Source organism: Moschus berezovskii, chromosome 22, assembly GCF_049115385.1.
Source record: "Moschus berezovskii isolate FMDL1 chromosome 22, NW_MosBer_1.0, whole genome shotgun sequence".
NCBI classification, from domain to species: domain Eukaryota; kingdom Metazoa; phylum Chordata; class Mammalia; order Artiodactyla; family Moschidae; genus Moschus; species Moschus berezovskii.
This window is the reverse complement of record NC_142481.1, coordinates 52,440,602-52,460,153: the sequence shown is the minus strand read 5'-3', so window position 1 is coordinate 52,460,153 and position 19,552 is coordinate 52,440,602. Positions and strand designations below refer to the sequence as shown.

The 19,552-nt window shown below is 56.3% G+C and overlaps 1 protein-coding gene across 6 annotated transcripts in view; it reads left to right on the top strand.

Annotated features, from left to right (window-relative positions):
* GSE1 (Gse1 coiled-coil protein) overlaps positions 1-19,552 on the top strand; it is a 394,319-nt gene that overhangs the window by 131,047 nt on the left and 243,720 nt on the right. For all 6 annotated transcript variants that reach the window (XR_016035912.1, XM_088830636.1, XM_088830637.1 and 3 more), the window contains exon 2: positions 18,407-18,587. Coding sequence is in view for 5 of the 6 variants with exons in the window: in XM_088830636.1 (XP_088686762.1) it covers positions 18,407-18,587 (181 nt within the window). In the remaining variant the exon portion in view is untranslated. The remainder of the gene's footprint in view (positions 1-18,406; positions 18,588-19,552) is intronic.

Genomic DNA, 19,552 nt, shown 5'->3' with positions numbered 1-19,552 from the left:
GAGGGAGGACTCGTAGGCGGAGGCCAGGCTGTCTTAGCTTTGTTTCTGAGGGAGGGAAGCAGACAAGTTCAATCCACTTTTTAAATAAATGCGGCCTTTGATCTGCAATAATGAGTAATTAGCAGGGAGCCAGTGAGTTGGCACCTTGGCAGCCGAAGGCTGGCTGAGCACACCAAGCAGGGCCTCTCCAGGGGCGGCTCCTGTGCAGACCAGCCTCCTGAAGATGCTGGGGTGCCTGTTTTTTTTGGGGGGAGGTGTGTCGACAGGGAGCCACGAGCCCCAGAGGGGTGCCTGGCTCCTCTGCCCCCACCTGGAGCCACGAGACCTTGGAAGCCACCTTCCTCTCCACCCTCAACTTCCTCATCTGTAGAGTGGGTGTATTTGCCCTCACTCTGGAGGCCGGTGTGAGATGCAGCCTGCGGGGTGAACAGAGCGAGGTGAAGTCCCTCTGGTCCCCACGCTTGCTCCAGGTGCCCACCCAGGGCCTCACTCGTCAGCGGGGTGACCCTGCGGCTGCAAGAGAAGGTGGCCCCTGGGCAGCACATCCCCTGCTCCATACTGTTCAGAGCTGCCCGCACAGTCCGTTCCAGGACACCTGGGAGCCTCCCCCTGCTGGCCAGGCCTGGTTTCCGAGGGCGGCTTATCCATCCTCAGGCCACCCCTCTTAGTGAGCTACAGAGTCAAGGGAAGGCTCTGAGGCTATTAGTTTGTCTTCTTCTCCATCAGCCCCACCAGGCATCCTAAGTAATCTGAGTTTAACGGGTCCCCCCTTAGGGACGTGTGGAGCCCCCTGCCACCACCCCGCTGCCGGGTGGCTGTCCGTTCTGAAGGATAGCCGCAGTAATGACAGCTCTGCCAGAGACGGGGAGGAAGGCGAGAAAGGACCACCCCCAGCTTAAGGTCAGAAACCCTGAGGTCCATGGAGGACAGAGGCTGAGTGTGGGCCTCAGGCTGCGCTGGGCCCCAGTGGGCACTTCCTTCCACCCCCACGGCCAGTGAGTGCTTGGGTGGAGCTCTCTGCTCCCCTTGGGGCTCCCGTCAAGAGCCCCCAGCTGCTCCCTGGCCGGCGTGGGGGAATTCTGGGGCTGGCCTCACCCCCCACGACATGGCACTGGGAGGATGGCCAGGGTGGAGCTCACGGCCTGGACAAGGCAAGACCGAGGTCTTCCTGGGACCCCAGTGTCTCGGGGTTGTAGCAGAATGGGGCACCGGTCCTGCTCCTGCCTCATGTGTGGCCTGGGCTCCTTCTGGAAGTCTCTGGGCTGTGCCTCGGGCCTTGGGGAGCCACTGGGTTGTTTGGGGTCGTCCATGAACCCTTTGCCCGCTCTGTGGGACTCCATGGTGCTGGGCTGGGCCGCTGGGTTTTGAGCCTGTGTTTCTTCACATTCTCATTCGACCAGAGTTTATGAAGCCTGGCTCGCGAGCGGGGAGGTTGACAAGGGTTCGCTCAGGGCACTTCCAGACTGAGTGTCTGACTTCGAAGACGGAACATCCGAGGTGCCAGTGGTAAGGGAGTCCCCCGGGGAGGACAGACGCATGGGGCAGGGTCAGTGCGCCCACCTCCTTGGTGAATCGGGATGGACCAGGCGGCCCCCTCCAGCTGCTGGACTGCGCACTACTGAACACAGGCAGTGCATCACATGTGCACGCCCGCACACACCCACACGTGTGCACAGGAGCACAGCACATGCTCACACACCGGGCACACGGGTGTACACAGCCCCACGCCAGAGCCACACATTCGGTTCACACGCACACACACGCATCTATGCACTCATGCACGTGTGCATGCCTGCCTGCGTGCTTACACGGTGCAGTTCATGTGTGTACGCACACTTAGTGGTGCATGCATGTACACGCGTGCACACATCCATGCCCACATGGACACAGGCATGTGCGTGCACACTCACAGGCAGGCACACACGCACCAGGTCTGCCCGCAGCATCTGGGGATTGGGAACAGAGGCTCGTGCCCATCCCATCTTCCGTCCAGCACTGCGGCCCGCATGACACAAGGCTCCCATGTGTGGATGCTCCCACACGTGGACGCCCAGCCTGCTGGCCCAAGTTCCAGCCTTGCTGCCTTTGACAGCCCTTCTGGGGGGTTCTCTCACGGGGTGGTCCTCTCAGGAGGAGGCCTCACTGGAGGGAGGCCTGCCCAGCTCTGAGTGAGGACTCGGGCGCGCAAGCAGGGACCCCGGGGTCCCGGAACGGGGGGCAGGGCCTGAGGACAGAGTGGTGGTGGGATGTGGCCCATGGAGCCTCCTGAGGGCAGGGCCAGAGGAAGGGTGGGCTCCACATACAAGGTGTGGGGGTCCTCGGTGCCCAGGTCCCAGGCCATGCTGACATACATCAGTGCCTGAAACCTGTTTCACAAAGTGGTATTTTTACTACATATGGTGCATGCCAGTATTTTTTTTTTTCCTATTCCATTCCCTTTTTTTGAAAAATTGCTCTTATGTGGGACACATCCTGAATTTGAGAAGCAGGAGGCAGACGACATTTCAGGTTCCTCTTCCCTCAGAGATTTGGGGGTGCTGGAGACTTCCCCGAGCTCCCATTCATCTCTGCAGTGAGACAGAGATTACGCAAACAAAGCCGGCTCCTCCGCGCCTTCCCAGCCCTTCCCGATCACGCCAGCCCCTCCGCTCATGAGGTGCCGGTGGTGGGTTTCCTTTTTCATGATGATCAAAAGGAACGCAGCATCAAAATAAAGATCTGGAAAGCGCACGCGGGACTGAGGAAGGGCCCCTCCTGTTCCCGGAGCCTCCTGCTCCCAGGCTCCCCGTCCCTCCCCTGTCCCTGGAGTCAGGGCCCTTTGCCTCCCGAGGAGGGGTGACGCACCCTCACCCCCAACCCCAGCCCATCCTATGCTCGCTTCACTCTCCTGAGTATCACACTATTAGCGCTTCACCCCTCTGCGTCTCGAGACTTGCCTTCATCTTCTTGCCTCACCTCTAACCAGCTGTTTGTGTGAAGTTGCTTAATGTCGTTTGTACCGTGGGGGTCCCTGAGCGCCCTCTGAACTTCCCGGGGTGTTCTGGGGGACGGTGTTGTGAGAAGGGTAATGGTACAGACCAAGGATGTCGGCGAGCATGACAGCATCTGGGTGCGGAGCTGGCGCTGTGTGACTTGCCAGCCCTGTACCTTGGTCTCCTCATCCATAAAGTGGGCACGTGACACAGTAGAACCTGCCTCATAGGTGTGTTAGGAGGATCAAGCCAGTCAAGATGTATCAAGTGTTTGAACAGTGCTTGGCACGTAAGTCAAATGACATTAAGTAGTTATCTCAAGGAAAATAAAATCATCCGGGTTTTCCTGAGCAGCTCCTGAGGGCCACGTGGCGTTCTGAGTACCTGTGTCTTTTTTTTTCCTTTCTTGTGAAGCGAGTACTGTCATTATGACCATTTTACAGGTGAGGAAGCTGGGACCCAGAGAGGTTTAGTAAGTTCCCTGGGCCACACAGCCCACAGGGAGGGAGTCACCGCCTGACTCTGCTGCTGCTGCTGCTGCTAAGTCACTTCAGTCGTGTGCGACTCTGTGTGACCCCATAGATGGAAGCCCACCAGGCTCCCCCTTCCCTGGGATTCTCCTGACTCTAGGCAAGCTTTAATAGGTGGAGGCTGCTGTTGATTGGCACTGATGCGGTGGCCTAAGAATGAAATAAGGTGGCGTGCAGAGTGCGGCCAGGCGTGTGGTGGGCTGGGTCACAGCTCTTCCCACTGGCATCCCACTCTGATCCTTCAGGCAGGGGCCCCGTGAGGTCAGCACGGGGGTGTCTGTGTGCCCAGGTGACCGGGGCTGACCCAGGTGGCTGCTGTGGCCCGAGTAAATGGCGTGCAGGGTCACATAGGTCGCTTGCAGCCGCTTCCTCTCCCGGCTCGGGCGTCCCATCCCCTCCCGCAGACCGGCCGGCAGCCGGGAGTCGTCCGGTGCCCTTCACCCTGGTTCCGGAGTCACTCCCTGCCCCCACCTGATGGTGTTTTCTGGGGTCGACCTGGGTGTGATGCCAGACTAGCAGTCCTGTCACTTCCATCCTGGGGCTTCGTTCTCTCCTGGGAGAGGGGCATGCATGTCCGTGCCGGCCTGGGGTCTGCTCTGTGTCTCCCGAGATTTCTCTGGACCAACTGTGGGCAGAGCTGACCCAGCCCCACAGGACTTGCCCGTGTGCTGTGCCCTTTCTAGAAGCTCCTGTCTGCATTTCCCACGTTTACATTTCCCCTTTTCCACCTCAGTCAGGACTCACTCCAGTCAATTATTCCCTCCAGATCTTTTCAGGGAAGACAGCAGTGCAAAGCCACGAAAATAGTTCTTCTCGAGGTTTCTCCCATTATTAGATTTCTCTCCCTGGAAATGGTGTGTGTGTGTGTGTGTACACGCACACGCTCAGGGAGAGAGAAAATGAGAGATTCCTTCTAATCTTTCCCTTTATTCTTTTTAAAAGAGTAAGCTTAGAATCCTTTGCAGGTCAGAGTCTTAGATTTTTGACTTGTGTCTTTCCATCATAAGATGGTGTTTGGATTTTCATTTTTGATGACTTCTGTCTTTGCCTGTGGACCTGTAATTATTTCTTCCAACCCTTTCAAATGTCAGCAGCTAGAGTCCTGGAACGTTCCTCGTCATGCTGTGAGTCTCCAGTGCCTAGAACAGTGCCTGGCATTTATTGGGGCAAGGGCCCGATAAGTATTCCAAAATTAATTCTTAGGTCTGTTTTTTTCTTTAACCCCCCACCCCTGACCAGTGCATAATACCCAGCACAGCTATATGAAGCTTAAGTGAATTCTCAACCTCAGTAAAGGTGAAGCCAAAATAAAAGTAAATTGCACAAGCCATGTGAAAATAAGTGTGTGTTACCACACGCGGGTTTTTGTGTGCAGCACGCAGTAAGACCAAACTATACTGAACCATCCTAGTTTGGAGCAGAAAAAGGTTTATTGCAGAGACACACAAGGAGACGGGTGGCTCAGGCCCTCCAAACCCCAAATTCCCTGAAGGGTCTCAGCAAAGTCCTTTTAAAGTCAAAGTGGGAACTTCCCCAGCGGGTAGTGGTTCAGACTTCGCTTTCACTGTAGGTTGTATGAGTTCCAGCCCTAGTCAGGGAGCTGAGACCCTGCATGCCACTCGGTGTGGCCAAAAAAAATAAATGAGAATAAAATAAATGAATAAATAAAGTCAAGGTGAGGGAAGGGCGTGGCTTGTTGTTGCAAACCTCTTAGTGTTGGAATCCTTTGTTCTTGCACGTCCTGTCCACGGAGGTCAGCTCGTGATGTTCCTGTAAACCTCCAACAGGGCAAGTGCTGTTCTCTGTTCTGCAGCTGTTCATCTCTATACGAAAGGAAGAGTGTTAGACCCGTAGAGGTCAGAGCCTTGAGAATGGGCTATCCCGTCTGTTTCAGACTACCGGAAACATTCTTAACTGGAAGCCAGAGCAATAGACCACAAAGGTGAAAGCCGAGGAGACAGACGTGATATGGAGTCTGCTTTTCCTGTTACATGCGTGTGCAGGGCCAGCACTGACACTGCCGCCCGTGCCACATTCTGAGGGCGACTCCTCTGGAGACCTGCCGGCCGGGGGCCTGTCCTCTGCTGGGCTCAGGGGTCCTGGGCAGGGGGCTTTGGAGGCCAGCCTAGAGGGGGCCGAGTGACTGTCCCTGCAGGCGGGCTACACAGCCTGTCTGGGCCTCCAGATGCGCTTCCTCGTCTGGAACGTGATGACGATAATGACCATGTTTGCCTCACCGGTTGTGTGGAGGATTAAGTGAATTAAAACATGTGGAAAGTACTTGAAACAGTGTGGTGCGCCGGGCAGATGCTCCGCCTGTGATTATTAGTATTTCATCGCCGTTATGTTTATCGTTCTTTCACGCGCTGCACTGAAGCCCCTTGGCTGCCGGGGGACGCTTCAGTGCCGAGACCAGAGCACGCAGGCTCTGTCTGAGGGGCCGGAGCCTCCATGCTGAACACGTTCTCACCGGCGAGTTTCACGTTGGCCTCCAGCGTTGCGAGCTGGGCCCCGCGGTGGCTGTGGTGGTGGAGCGCTGGCCTGGCTTGCTGAGGGCCCGGCCCCCTCTGCTCCCGGGCAGGCCTGCAGCACCCCAGGACACCCAGGGCTCCCCGAAGTGGCCCTGGCCGCATCCTGCCCGCTGCCTCTCGGCAGGGGCTGGGTGGGGGCGAGGCCACAAGTGCCAGCCCCCACCCTATCCCCGGCCCGGGCGCCTGCCTCCAGCCAGGCCCGCCGCCTCCCAGGGCCGCTGAGCCGTGACCCAGCAGATGGGAGGCCCTGGGAGGCTGTTTGCTGTGGCTGTCACTGTGTTTCCACCATCTTGTGTCAGAAACCCTGCCCCCGTGTTAATTTACAATACAGCCAGTGCACCCCGACGTGTGTTTTTAAAGGGTATAATTTCTATCAACTTCAATTAGAGCTATTTTTATTTTTGTCACCCTGAAGAATTTCCCTGCGGTTAAGCTGCCATTTTTCACTGTAATACCCCTGGCAAGGGCTGGGGGAAAAAAATTAATAGTCTAGTGATCACTTAGCTAATGCACTGTCAGCGCTTGATAAACTGACTGCCCTGGGTGAGACAGCACAGTTCCCTCCACAGTAATTATGTCATGTTTACCTGCAGCCGCCAAGGCCCCCTTGGTGGAGGCACGGGGTCGCGCTGAGCCCCCACAGAGCCCAGGGCAGCCCCCGCACCGCCCCGCGCTCTCACCCTGTCCTCGGAACCCATCTCTGAGGCAGCTGAAGCTCATTTCCCAGCTGTGCGGCGTTTGGCAGGTTGCTAAACATCTCTGATCCACGTGTGAACCAGGAGCGCTCCACAAGCCTTGGGCTGACAAGCCGCCCGACCTCCCCAGTTTGGAGCCTCTAACGAGGCTGTGTGGGGTGGTGTAGGAGCACATCATGCCTGAGAAGCAGTGTTCTGGTTCCCAGGTGGAGGGGGCAGGCCCTGGACAGGGAGCTGGCAGGTAAACCAGGTGCAGATTCTGAAGCCAGGAGGAGCAGCGGGGCCGTGGCGGGACGTGAGACTGGGATGGGACAGAAGAAGTCCCTCAACCTGCAGGGAACTAGCTTCCCTCTACTGAAGCCAGGCAACGGGCCCCCAAGACGAGGGACGGCCACGCTGTAGATGAAGACTTCCTTAATAAAAAGGAACAAACCACCGAAATGCCCGGCAACCTGGTGAACCTCCAGGGAGCCGTGCTGAGTGGGAACAGTCCCAAAGGGTTACAGACTGTGATTGCATTTACATAACATGCCTGGAACAGCAGAACGTAGAAATGGAGAACAGATCAGCGGCTGGCGGGGCTGGGCATCTGGGGCAGGAGGGAGGGGTGTGTGCTTATCAGGGAGCATCTTGGGGGATGCTGAGGGTGGGACTGCTACCTGTCCCTGCAGTGGAGGTGTTTGTAGAAGCCGATACTGGAGATAACACTCCGCAGAACAGAATGCACACGCCTGTGCAAGTCCAAGTCCACTGGGGAAGCGTGCACAAGAGGCAAGCTGTCCTGCTGGCTCCTCCCTGTGACCTTGGCTCTGGTTTTGTAAGATGTTACCTTTGGGGAAATTGAGCCAAGGGTACGCAGGCTCTCCGGGTATCGTTTCTTATGACTGCATGTGAATCTAGAAGCATCTCATCATCAAAAGTTAAAGCAAAAGTCAGATCACATCTGTCCTTGACTTGGAACCCTCCTGGCTTCCCTCTTACTCTGAATGAGAGCCCGAGTCCATCAGGGGCCCAGCCACGTGGTTCCCATTGCTGACCCTCAGTCACACCAGGCACTCTCCTGCCTCAGGGCCTTTGCACAGGTGTTCCTTGTGCCTGAAACCCGGTTCCCCAGACCACCATGTGGCTCCTTCCACAACTTAGATGTCTCCTCTTTGTGTTGTGTTGGGGACACTGCCAGGCCTTGGAGTTACCAAGTGCTGTTCAGGGCAGGGACAGTCTTGGGCGGCCAGAAGCGTAACCCCTGAATCAGTGGTACTCAGATGAGGGCTCTACTGGAGGTGGTCCGGGGAGGGGTCTGCCTCTGCCTGCGAAGGGGAGCCTGGGAGAGTCCGGGGGCAGGGGGCAGACTCTTGGCTGGAAAGGAGGCAGGGATTTGGGGAGGAGCAGAGGGCCTTTTGGGGTGAGAGGGGGACTCACAGACATGGTAGCGGCTCGTGAGCAGACCCCTGTGTTGTGCTCGCCCTGAACCTCAAACCTAGCGAGCCCTTGCCATTTTACAAACGGGGCAGCCAAGCCCAGAGAGGTGTAGTGAGTGCGCGAGGGCACACAGCTCCCAGGCCCTGCAGAACGCCTGCAGGGGAGTGGGAGGGAGCGAGCCCATACTGTCTAGCCTTTTCAAGAAAGGTCTGCACACACGCTCCCCGCCTCAGGGCGTCTTGTTTGCTGTTCCTTCTTCCTGGAACATTGATGTCCTAAAGAATTGATGCTTTTGAACTGTGGTGCTGGAGAAGACTCTTGAGAGTCCCTTGGACTGCAAGGTGATCCAACCAGTCCATCCTAAAGGAAATCAGTCCTGAATATTCATTGGAAGGACTGATGCTGAAGCTGAAACTCCAATACTTTGGCCACTTGATGTGAAGAACTGACTCATTTGAAAAGACCCTGATGCTGGGAAAGATTGAAGATAGGAGGAGAAGGGGATGACAGAGGATGAGATGGTGGGATGGTATCACTGACTCGATGGACATGAGTTTGAGTAAACTCTGGGAGTTGGTGATGGACAGGGAGGCCTGGCGTGCTGCAGTCCATGGGGTCACAAACAGTTGGACACGACTGAGCGACTGAACTGACTGACTTCCTGGAACACTCTTCCTGCAGATGTCTATCTCATTGGCTAGCTTTCTTGTTTCCTTCAAGTCTTTGCACAATGTCCCTTCTCAATGGGGCCAGCCTATGGAAAGTTCTAACTCTGGCCACGCTTCCCCTCCCTGTCCCCTTCTCCTGTTTGTCCTTCTGGTACCTCCTCCCAGCTGACACATCAGTATGGATTTACTGAGTCTGTCTTCCCCAACCAGAATGTCACTTTCTTTTTTTCTTTTTAATGCATTTATTTGGCTGTGTTGGGTCTTCGTTGCAGTACGTGGGATCCTGGTTGTGCCCTGCAGGATCTTTTTCGTTGCAGTGTGTGGACCCTGTAGCTGTGGCACTAGACCAGAGCTCTGTGGACCTTCCAGGGTGGGTGGGCTCAATCGTTGCAGCACACAGGCTTAGTTGGCCCCAAGCATGTGCGATCTTAGTTCCCTGACCCAGGGATCAAACCCGCGCCCCCAGCATTGCAAGTCTGGTTCTTAACCACTGGACCACTGGGGAAGTCCCCAGAATGTCACCTTCTTAAGGGCAGGGATGTTTGCCTGTTCAGTTGGCTGTTGTATCTCAGGTACAATGCCTGGCAAAGAGAGTTCCAGAAAAACATGTATTTCTGCTTCATTGACTATGCCAAAGCTTTTGACTGTGTGGATCACAATAAACTGTGGAAAATTCTGAAAGAGATGGGAATACCAGACCACCTGACCTGCCTCTTGAGAAACCTGTATGCAGGTCAGGAACCAACAGTTAGAACTGGACATGAAACAACAGACTGGTTCCAAATAGGAAAAGGAGTACGTCAAGGCTGTTTATTATCATCCTGCTTATTTAACTTATATGCAGAGTACATCATGAGGAATGCTGGGCTGGAAGAAGCACAAGCTGGAATCAAGATTGCTGGGAGAAATATCAATAACTTCAGATATTCAGATGGCACCACCCTTATGGCAGAAAGTGAAGAGGAACTCAAAAGCCTCTTGATGAAAGTGAAAGAGGAGAGTGAAAAGGTTGGCTTGGAGCTCAACATTCAGAAAACAAAGATCATGGCATCTGGTCCCATCACTTCATGGGAAAAAATGGAGAAACAGTGGAAGCAGTGTCAGACTTTATTTTTTGGGCTCCAAAATCACTGCGGATGCTGATTGCAGCCATGAAATTAAAAGACGCTTACTCCTTGGAAGGAAAGTCATGACCAACCTAGATAGCATATTAAAAAACAGAGACATCACTTTGCCAACAAAGGTCCATCTAGTCAAGGCTATGGTTTTTCCCGTGGTCATGTATGGATGTGAGAGTTGGACTGTGAAGAAAGCTGATCGCCGAAGAATTGATGCTTTTGAACTGTGGTGCTGGAGAAGACTCTTGAGAGTCCCTTATACTGCAAGGAGATCCAACCAGTCCATTCTAAAGGAGATCAATCCTGGGTGTTCATTGGAAGGACTGATGCTAAAGCTGAAACTGCAATACTTTGGCCACCTCATGCGACGAGTTGACTCACTGGAAAAGACTCTGATGCTGGGAGGGATTGGGGGCGGGAGGAGATGGGGACGACAGAGAATGAGATGGCTGGATGGCATCACCAGCTCGGTAGACATGAGTTTGAGTGAACTCTGGGAGTTGGTGATGGACAGGGAGGCCTGGCGTGCTGTGACTCATGGGGTTGCAAAGAGTCAGACACAACTGAGCGACTGAACTGAACTGAACCGAATAAATGTTTATTAGATGGATGGATGGTTGACTGGATGATTGGATAGATAGATGGAAGGATTGATGGACGGTTGGATGGATAGATAGATAGACAGGTGGAAGGATGGGTGGATGGAGGCAGGGTTGGTCAGGTGGTTAGGTGGATGTGAGGCATAACGTGTGAGAAGCTAGGCTGGCCCAAATCACATGGCTCTTAGATGTCCCATGGAGGGGTCAGGAAGGATTTTGTGCAGGCCGGTTGAGTGTGGTATTCTGGAAAGTTGGCTCGGGCTCAAGCGTGGTTGGGCTGAAGTGAGGAGGGCTGTGTGCCCAGAAACTGGTGGGAGACTCTTTCCCTGGGAGGCAGGAAGAGGTGAGAGAGCACCACAGGAGTAGGAGGGGGAGCCCCAGAGAGCCGAGGTATCGGGCAATCATTGGTCTGAGATCAGCCTGCTCCCCCTGCTGGCTTCCAGTTGCCCCCAGACCCCGGAGGGCCTCGTCCCTGACCCTGGGCCTGAGCTGGATTCCCCCAGCCATCACCACCCGCACGCCCTGCAGCCTGGCAGTCAGGGGGAAGCAAGCTCGCCTCTGGAAACAGTGCATTCCTCCCTGCAGACCCCTGCCCTGCCCCTGGCCAGACAAGGGAGTCACCTGGCCCAGAGGCCTCCCTTGAGCAAGGGGCTGGGCTCAGGCCTTCTGAAGGTCCCATTCAGCTACAGGAGCAGCACGAGTTGGGCTCGCTCGCCTCTGGCCAGCTCCAGTCTCCCCGGGGCCCCGTTCTTCCCGCTGCACCTGCCCACCCCCCACCCCCCGCGAGGTGTGTCTTTCAACACTCCTAGTGCTGTTAGCAACAGACTCCGCTTTGCTTTCCTGCTTTCTTTTCTTAATATTTATTGACTTATGTGGCTGCATCAGTTCTTAGCTGTGGCATGCAGGATCTTTGCGGCGTCCTGCTGTATCTTTCATTGTGGATTCTCTAGCTGTGATGCACGGGCTTAATTGCTCCACAGCACGTGGGATCTTAGTTCCCTGAACCAGGGATTGAACCCACGTCCCTTGCACTGCAAGGCAGGTTCTTAACCACTGGCCCACCAGGAAGTCCTAGACCCTGGCTTTTCTTTTTTCCAGAGACATCGTGCCCCACGTGCGCCATCCAGACACAGCCACGAGCCAACCTTTCTGGGTCTCTTTCCCCATCTGTGTAATGGGGCCCACCAGTTCCTGCCCCCCGCCAGAACTAAGGCATAATGGGCTGACACCCACTGGGTGTCACGGGTGTGGGGCCTGGCGCTCAGTAGGTGCAGTCAACATATACCTGTGACCAGTGAAAGACATTTTTGTCCCAAGTCTCCTGCCCTTCTACTGGGACCCTTCAGGGACAGACTGGCTCCTGGCTCAGAAAGAGTGCCTAGTTTGAGCTGAGTTCAGATTCTCTTCAGCTCCGGCAGCCCCTGGGTCCTGAACTAGGGGCTTTCTGGTTCTCTTTGTGGCATTGGGAGTGGGCTTTCTTCTCTCTCTGGCTTTAGCAAATGCGTTCATGACATCCGTGTGTCAGGCCTGGGCCGGACTGCACAAATGCTAACTTTGGAATCCTCACGGCTGCTGTGTGCTGTGGGTGTGACTCTCAGCACCCCCTTTGCAGATGCAAACACTGAGGCTCATAGGCGTTCAAAAGCTCACACAAGGCCACCCAGTTTGGGGGAACCCAGACGCTCGCTCCCTGTGTCCATGTAACTGCTCTAGTCTCCTGAGAAGCAGCAGTGCCCCGCTCTTTCCCAGACACTTGGGAGGTGGTGTCCGTGCCTGCTGCAGGGGAACCAGGCTGGGTGAGTTCTGTCCCTTTCTGGTCCTCTTAGCTTCCGTTTCTCCATCTATAAAATGGGCTGGCCACACCCCTTGGCTGGCCCACCTGGCAGAACTGAAGCGAAGCTCTCGGAGGTGACTGCACACACTTTGCAGGGCATTTGGGGGGACTCTTATGATTGTTTCTGTCCCCTCAGGAGGCTGCAGCGAGTACTGTCCTGGCCAGATGTGCAGCCAGGGACAAAAACCTTTTTTTTTTTTTTTTCTGAGTCCCAGACCTTGTGCCCTCAAGGCTGGATGAGCCACCCCACCCCGCCTCCAGCCCCTGAGACGTGGGAACACCTGGCGGGACTCGGCTGGGGGAGTGGGATCGAGACCCCCGGCTGGGACTCTGCCCAAGCAGGCGACCCTCCCTCCCCGCGGGCGCCGCAGCCAGAGCGCCCCTAATTGCTGCCACAGATGTGGCAGCCACCAGCCTCTCCCGCGCGATCTGCCGTGTCGCGTGAGCTTAATTAGCCCCTGATTACTCATTTACTGGGTGCTGTGTGTATTCCATATCTAATAACTTTCCAATTACGCCCGGTCTGCCCCGCACGTTTAATAACCCGTTCGTTTTCTGCTTGTCGGGGACTGTGCATTCAGCAGCTCTGTCTCCCCCTGACCCGGAGCTTTATCGTCCCCTTTCCTGGAGTATTTGGAGTTCTCTGCTCACCATTATGGCGCTATTACAGGGAATTAAGGGGCATAAAATACTGGTCTTAGGCCTCTGATGCCTCAGCTTGCAGCACAGGGCAAGAAGCCCCCCCAGAGAGGCTCGCGCGCATTTTTGTGGGTGGGCTCTCATGGGGGGTTCCAGGAAATAGGGGGAGGGTCCTCATGGTAGGGCTGGCCCGTGTGCCCTTATTCCCTCCCAGACAGACAGCTCCAGGCCTGTGACCCACAGGTCCCCGGCCGGTGGCAGGGTCTCCCACCAGCCAGGCTGTGCCTACCCACCCTCGAGCCAAGGCAGGCCCCCAGCCACTCCTGTTTGCGGGGGAGGTGGCTCTTCTCGCCTGACTCGGGCCTGCCACCCACGTCTGATCATTCCTCGGGGCCAAGGGCTGGTAATGCTGTGTCCGTGGGCGCCGTCGCATGCTGGTGTCTCCTCGTCCTCTCTGGCAGCTCAGTTCTGCCTCCCCCCCCAGCCTTGCTCTTGAGATAGACCCTCCAGAGCCCCCCCGCTCACCCGCAGTCCGGGCTGCCATGTGTCTGCCGAGCCAGCGTGAGTCAGGCCCTGCCCACGTGCAGTGAGGACCTCCCAGCGCCGGCGCTGTGGGCACTCTGACCGTGACCGGCTGGGTGAACTTGGGCAGCTGACTTGACTTCTCTGTGCTTCAGTTTCCTCCTTTGTAGAAAAGCAGGCACTAAGGGAGGGCTGTTGGGAGAATGACATTGGCTACTGACAGCAAGTGCTCAGTGGACACCTGCACAGGGCATATGCTCTGTGAATCTAGGCTAGGGCATTACTGGCCCATTTCCCTGAGACGTAAGGTGAAGTCCGAGCAGTCGTGACTTGTCTGTTACTCTTAGTTATGGCTGCAGGCAGCCAGGCGACACTCAGGATTCAGGCCCATGTTTGCTTTATTCGGGATTGGCAAGGCTGGCTTCCTGAAGTGTTATGTTCAGCTGATTTGGGGGAAAGAGAAGATTCGGGGTGATCAGGAAAAACGGGAGTCTCACACCCCAGATCCTACCCCATGACTTCAGGGACTCCAGGACTGCCTCAGGCTCTGCGCCCGCAGTGGACAAGTGAACCTAGAAGGCGGCCCTACCAACTGAGGCCGAAAGTGCCCAGAGACCAGCTGGGGCCCTCCAAGGCCAAGGCTGTGACGCCTTCTCCAGCACACACCCTTCCAGGCTCTGTGGGGTGCCCTGGCCCCAGCACCCATTTGGCTCTTGTTCCTGATGCTTATGTGGTTCAGTCTTGAGATAAGTGACCGTTTCTTGAGCACCTATTATGTGCTTTAGCAGAAAGAATTCATCCCCTGCACCTTGCCTCTGGGAGTCAGACTTCGCTGGGTTGTTAATCCATTCTACAGAAGGGTAAACTGAGGCCCAGAGAGGTTAAGTCACTTTGCCAAGATCTCCCAGCTGGAAACCAGTGGAGAGAACCCAGAGCCCAGTGCCTAACCCCATTGCTCTGCAGGAAGCCGAAGAGGTGGAGTCTGGCTGGGTGCCGGGGACAGGGTAGTGGGGCTCGGGGTGGGGGAGAGGGAAGCGGGCCCTGGGAACAATCAGTTGGTGGGGCTGCTGGAGAGGGAATTCCTGGCGTATCATCCAGTGGCCTCTGGGCTGCTGTGGGCCCTCAAACTGGAACTGCCTTTGTTTTTAAAAATACATGATTTATAGTCTACCACGTGGGCGAGTTTGAGAAACATTATGCTGAGCGAAAGAAGCCAGACTCAGAGGGCTACATGGTGGAGGATCCCGTCTGTATGCAGCGTCCAGAGGAGGCATGCGGTGAAGACCGAGGGAGACGAGAAGCTGCCAGGGGCTGGGGGTGGGAACAGGGTGATGGGGCCGCTGGTGGTCATGCGAGTCTGTGATTATCCTCAAAGCCCCCGATTGTATACTTTCCATGGGTGAATAGTATGGTATATGGATTTTATCTCAATAAAACAATTCTACAGAACAATAAAGTGGGAGTTTCCAGACTTGGGGAGCCCGAGGACTAATGCGACCCATCAGATAAGCTTGGTGCTGACAACCCTGCCACATGGTATTCCTTTCTGTGGCCACAATGCTGTGTCTGCTCTCTCCCCGCACACCCCGCCCCCGCCACCATCATCCTTGCCTGTGCGTTTACCTGGAATCGGCACTCTCCAGATCACGTAGCTCCCCAGAGAAAGTGTAACAAGGCAAGTTCTCATTAGGATAGTCAGTGGTGGGCCGCAGATCCCTTTTATGGTAAAGAACCCTGGAAATTTCCACCCACCCCCGTTTTTTCTTTCCCTGTTAACTAATGCTTTAAATGTGGTGGCCCCAGTCCAAGGAAGTAAAGGGGACAATAAAGTTTATCCTGCTCGTTCCACAGGGCCCCATGGACTCTCTGGGATGCTGCCAATTTCCAGGGTCCCCAGGGCAGGGAGCAATGTATGTCCCAGGCCCCCTCCCAATAGCACATTGAGTCAGGCCGTTAGCTTGGGGCTCTTGGCTCTGGCAGCGAGAAGGCACAGTGAATGTGTTGGTTCAAGGGTCTGCTTTTTATTAGCTGGGAATTGTTGTAAATTTGGCCTTGAAGGGTGAGGAAAGGCTGCTCTCTGCCTCCCTGCGATGGTCTGGCCAAGAACCTTCCCGAACTTTCACCTCCCCCTCCAATGATGCTAGCATGAGATAACGCATACTCCCGCCCACGAGTGTCTGGCAGCCTTGCCCAGCAATTAACAGTGACTGAGCCCCCTTGGCGTCCCGGGCAGCTGCTGACAGACCCCAGAGAAGGGGGTGAAATCCTTGTGGTGGGGACAGCTGGACCCGAGGAGGGAGGGTGTCTGGCACACGATGGTGCCGGGGAGTGTGTGTTTCTGGGCCGGGCCCTGTTCTAGAGCGTTCGGGTTGTCTTAGTTATCCAATGCTGTGTGACCGAGGACTACGCGTAAGCAGCTTGCACGCCTACCATTGCATGCTCAGCGGGGGCGCCCACTGCAGGTCAGGGTGTTGGCAAGACTCGACGGGGGAAGAACCTGCCTTCAAGTTCATCGCTGAATTCATTTGTCTGTGAACTGAGGGTTGCTATGAACATTTAGAGGCAAGCTTTCATGTGGATGTCTGCTTTTGTCTCTCCGGGATACCTGCCTAGGAGTGGAGTCACTGGGTCCTGTGGCGACTCTGTGTCTCTGTGTCTTGATGAACTACCAGGCCGTCTCCAAAGCAGCTGCACGAGTTTGCAGCCCCACCAGCAGCATGTGAGGGTTTGTGTAGTATTTCAACACTTAATAATCACGCGGGTGTTGCTTTTAAAGATGGATTCCTCGCTTCCTCTTGAAAGATCAGGCCTGGTGGGGTGGAGCCGGCTTCCTCCACATGGTGCCGGGTGGACTGGTGCTGTTCGCCTCCCCCGCCCCCTAGTCTCACCTACCCAGTACCTCATTCATGGTTTACCTTCCTGGGGGCAGAGATATGCGTTTGAATCTCTTGTCCTTCCTGTCCCCCCTCCCTTTCCAAACCTGCTCCCTTTGAAGGTCTGGTTCAGGAGAGTTCCACCTGCTCCAGGAAGCCTGCCTGGATTTTCCCAGCCCTTGGGGAGTTCTCCTCTTCTCCAGCTCCTGCAGTCTTTGTCATCTGCACCCCCTCCCACCCGGAAGTATTCTCTTCTGCCATCTGCTGCTCTCTGCTTAAAGGCTACGTCCTGGTGGTTTTGGAACAGCCGAGTCGTCTCCCAACTGCTAGGGTTCAAATCCAGGTACCTCTAGTTACTGTGGGAGCTCGGGCAGGCTGCTCGGCTCGTCCCCTCGTGTCTCGTGTTCTCCTCCCCGGAAGGTTAACTGTAGCACATAGTAGGTGCTCAGGCACTGCACCCTCATGCCCCACCCGGGGAGTTGTGAGACGTCACCAGCCACCTCCCCGCAGCAGGAGCCTGGTCCCCGAGCTCCAGGAGGAGTGGGGCGGGGCAGGGCAGGCCTCACCGCTTTCTCCAGTCCACCAGCATGCAGCAGGGTCAAGGCCAGGGCACAGTGCCAGCCACCCCCAGGGGCTCAGAGAACACTGCCCAATTTGACCTGGTGCCACCCCACAGACAGTCCCCGGGGTTGGCTGGACGAGTCATCCTGTGACTAGTGGGGACACAGCAGCCCTGCGTCTGGCAAGGGTTTCCCTGACTGGTGATGACAAGGTTTACGGAGTGAGGTCTACAGGGGCTCCAGGCTCCCCACTGTGCGGTGGGCCCCCAGCCCTAAGCAGGCCAGGAGTGGATGAAGTGTGCCAGGACCAGGCGCCACCCCCTCCTGGCTCCAGCCTAAGCTGCCAGCACCCCTGTGGGATTTGCGGGGGCCGCGGTCAGGGCAGCGTCACCATATGGATCCCATAAATTAAAACGCTCCCGGAAACAAATGGTAAATGTACCCGTCTCTCGCGTGTGGAACTGGCGGAGCCTGGATAGAGCACCATCCATCTCTCTCAGGCACTTTGCTTTTATAGCCTTAATCCTTGGAAAAACGGGATCAACGCAAAGTTGTTCTCTGACAGCCGTGCAGTCCCAGAGCTTGTAATCAGGGAGTGGAGGATCGCCAGGCCCCGGGACCAGCCCCCAGGGACCTGCTGGGGTTTCAGGCCTAGGAGCCCAGGATGCAAACCTGTGTCAACCCTGCCTCAGCAGCTCTGTGACCTCAGGCTCCTGCTGCCCCTCTCTGAGCCCCAGTCCCCTGTGCCACTGTGGACCAGGGGCAGAGCAACCAGCCGGGATGGTGGGTGCCAGGGTGGGCAGGGGCGCAGAGGTAGTATCTAATGAGTATGGAGTTTCCATTTGGGCTGGTGAGAAAGTTCTGGAAATGGATCTGGGGGATGGTTGCACACATGTTTGGACTTCATGCCACTGACCTGTATCCTTAAAATGGTCTAGATGGTAAATTTTTTGTTACGTAACCCACTCCAGTGTTCTTGCCTGGGAAATCCCATGGACAGAGGAGCCTGGTGGGCTGCAGTCCCTGGCGTCGCAGAGAGTCGCACCTGACTTAGCAAGTAAACAACAAACAATAGCGACATATTTTACTATACAGTATTTTTTAAAAACACAGGACAAGGGTGGGGGATAGGATGACTGCCCTGCAGGGAGAACTGAAGATTAGCTAGGTTGGTCATTATAAGTGCGACCAGCTTGCTGGTAATTGTCACAGAGGCCTGTGCAGAGCAGAGGGGCCCAGGTGGCAGTGGGTCCTGGGGATGGACTGCCAGCGCCTGGGGGTCAGCCTGGTGTCCCTGGGCAGCATTTGCTGGACGAGGAAGGCACGTGCTCTGGCTCCCTGACAGCGACGCCAGGCCACTGTGGGTAAGGGGCAGTACCCAGCACCATGGGATTCCTCCAAGCAGACGTGCCCAAGACTCACCACATCCCCCTCCTGTCCTTCCAGGTCACGTCTGCATCTCTTGAAACGTCGACAGCCATCCACCCTCCCGCCCGGGAGCCCGAGTCTCGGCTGGGTGCCCCAGCAGAGAGCCTGCCCAGGGGCCCCAGGGCCGGCCAGGAGCAGGGGCCAGCCCGATGTCAGCAGAGCAGCCTGGATGGGGCCGGACCAGACCTCTCGGGCACAGGTAGGTGCCAGCATTTCACCATCTCTGGCTACTGGTGTGGATCAGGCGGCTCCTGGAAGCCAGAAGCTTCCCCAGAAGTTGGGGTGCAGACTCCCACCCTAGGGTCACCACGTTTCAGTGGGGAGCCAGGAGGCTGGGTCTCCCTGACTCGAGTTTGATCGTTTCCCCTCTCTCATTGTCAGTTCACACACAGCCTTTGTTGGTTTCTTTTTTTTTATCTCTACATTGCATTGTGTTCACTCATTCATTTAAAAAATAGTATAATGGATCTATCTCCATGAGTCACCAAACCCTGCCCTGGACCTCTCCATCCACCTGGATGCCCTGTCGCCCCAGAGCGACCCGCCAGGATCGCATCTGCTTTTCCGCCACACCTGTGTTTGCCTGGCACCCTGTGGCCCAGTGTCTGGGGTGTGAGCCTTGACTCCGGGTCCCGCGCAGCCTTCCAAGGCCGCCTGTTGTCACAGCTGCCGTCGCGCTCCATTTCACGTTGTGTGCCATGTGATGTCCAGCTGCCCGGTGTGGGGGCTCACCCGCCTTCCCGCTGCGGGGGCGCACCGCTCATGTCCAGGCACATGGCTCCCGGTGTAGCCTCATTTGGGACAGAGGGAATGAAGGGGTCCGGCCGTGGGAGGTGCTGCCTGGCGTTTTCCAGCAAGGGCGTTCACTCCCACCCCCTCCAGCCACCAAGACCCTGTCCCCGCCATCCCTACCCCGTTGGACGCGTCGCTTTCCCCAGTGATGGAGAGGTTGGCCCCAAGTTGGTTGTTGGGCCTGTGAGCGTGGAGTCCTGAGGCATTTGTTATGCGGCACATGGGCCCTGGAATGGGAACGGTGAGTAGACGCCCGCGTTCTTACCTAGGGAGGGCCATGCAGCAGCCCCTCAGACCCAGATCCTGAGTGGTGGCTCCCTGAGCATGTTCTGCCCCTAAGAGGACCGATGCTCAACAGCCTCCAGTCCAGCC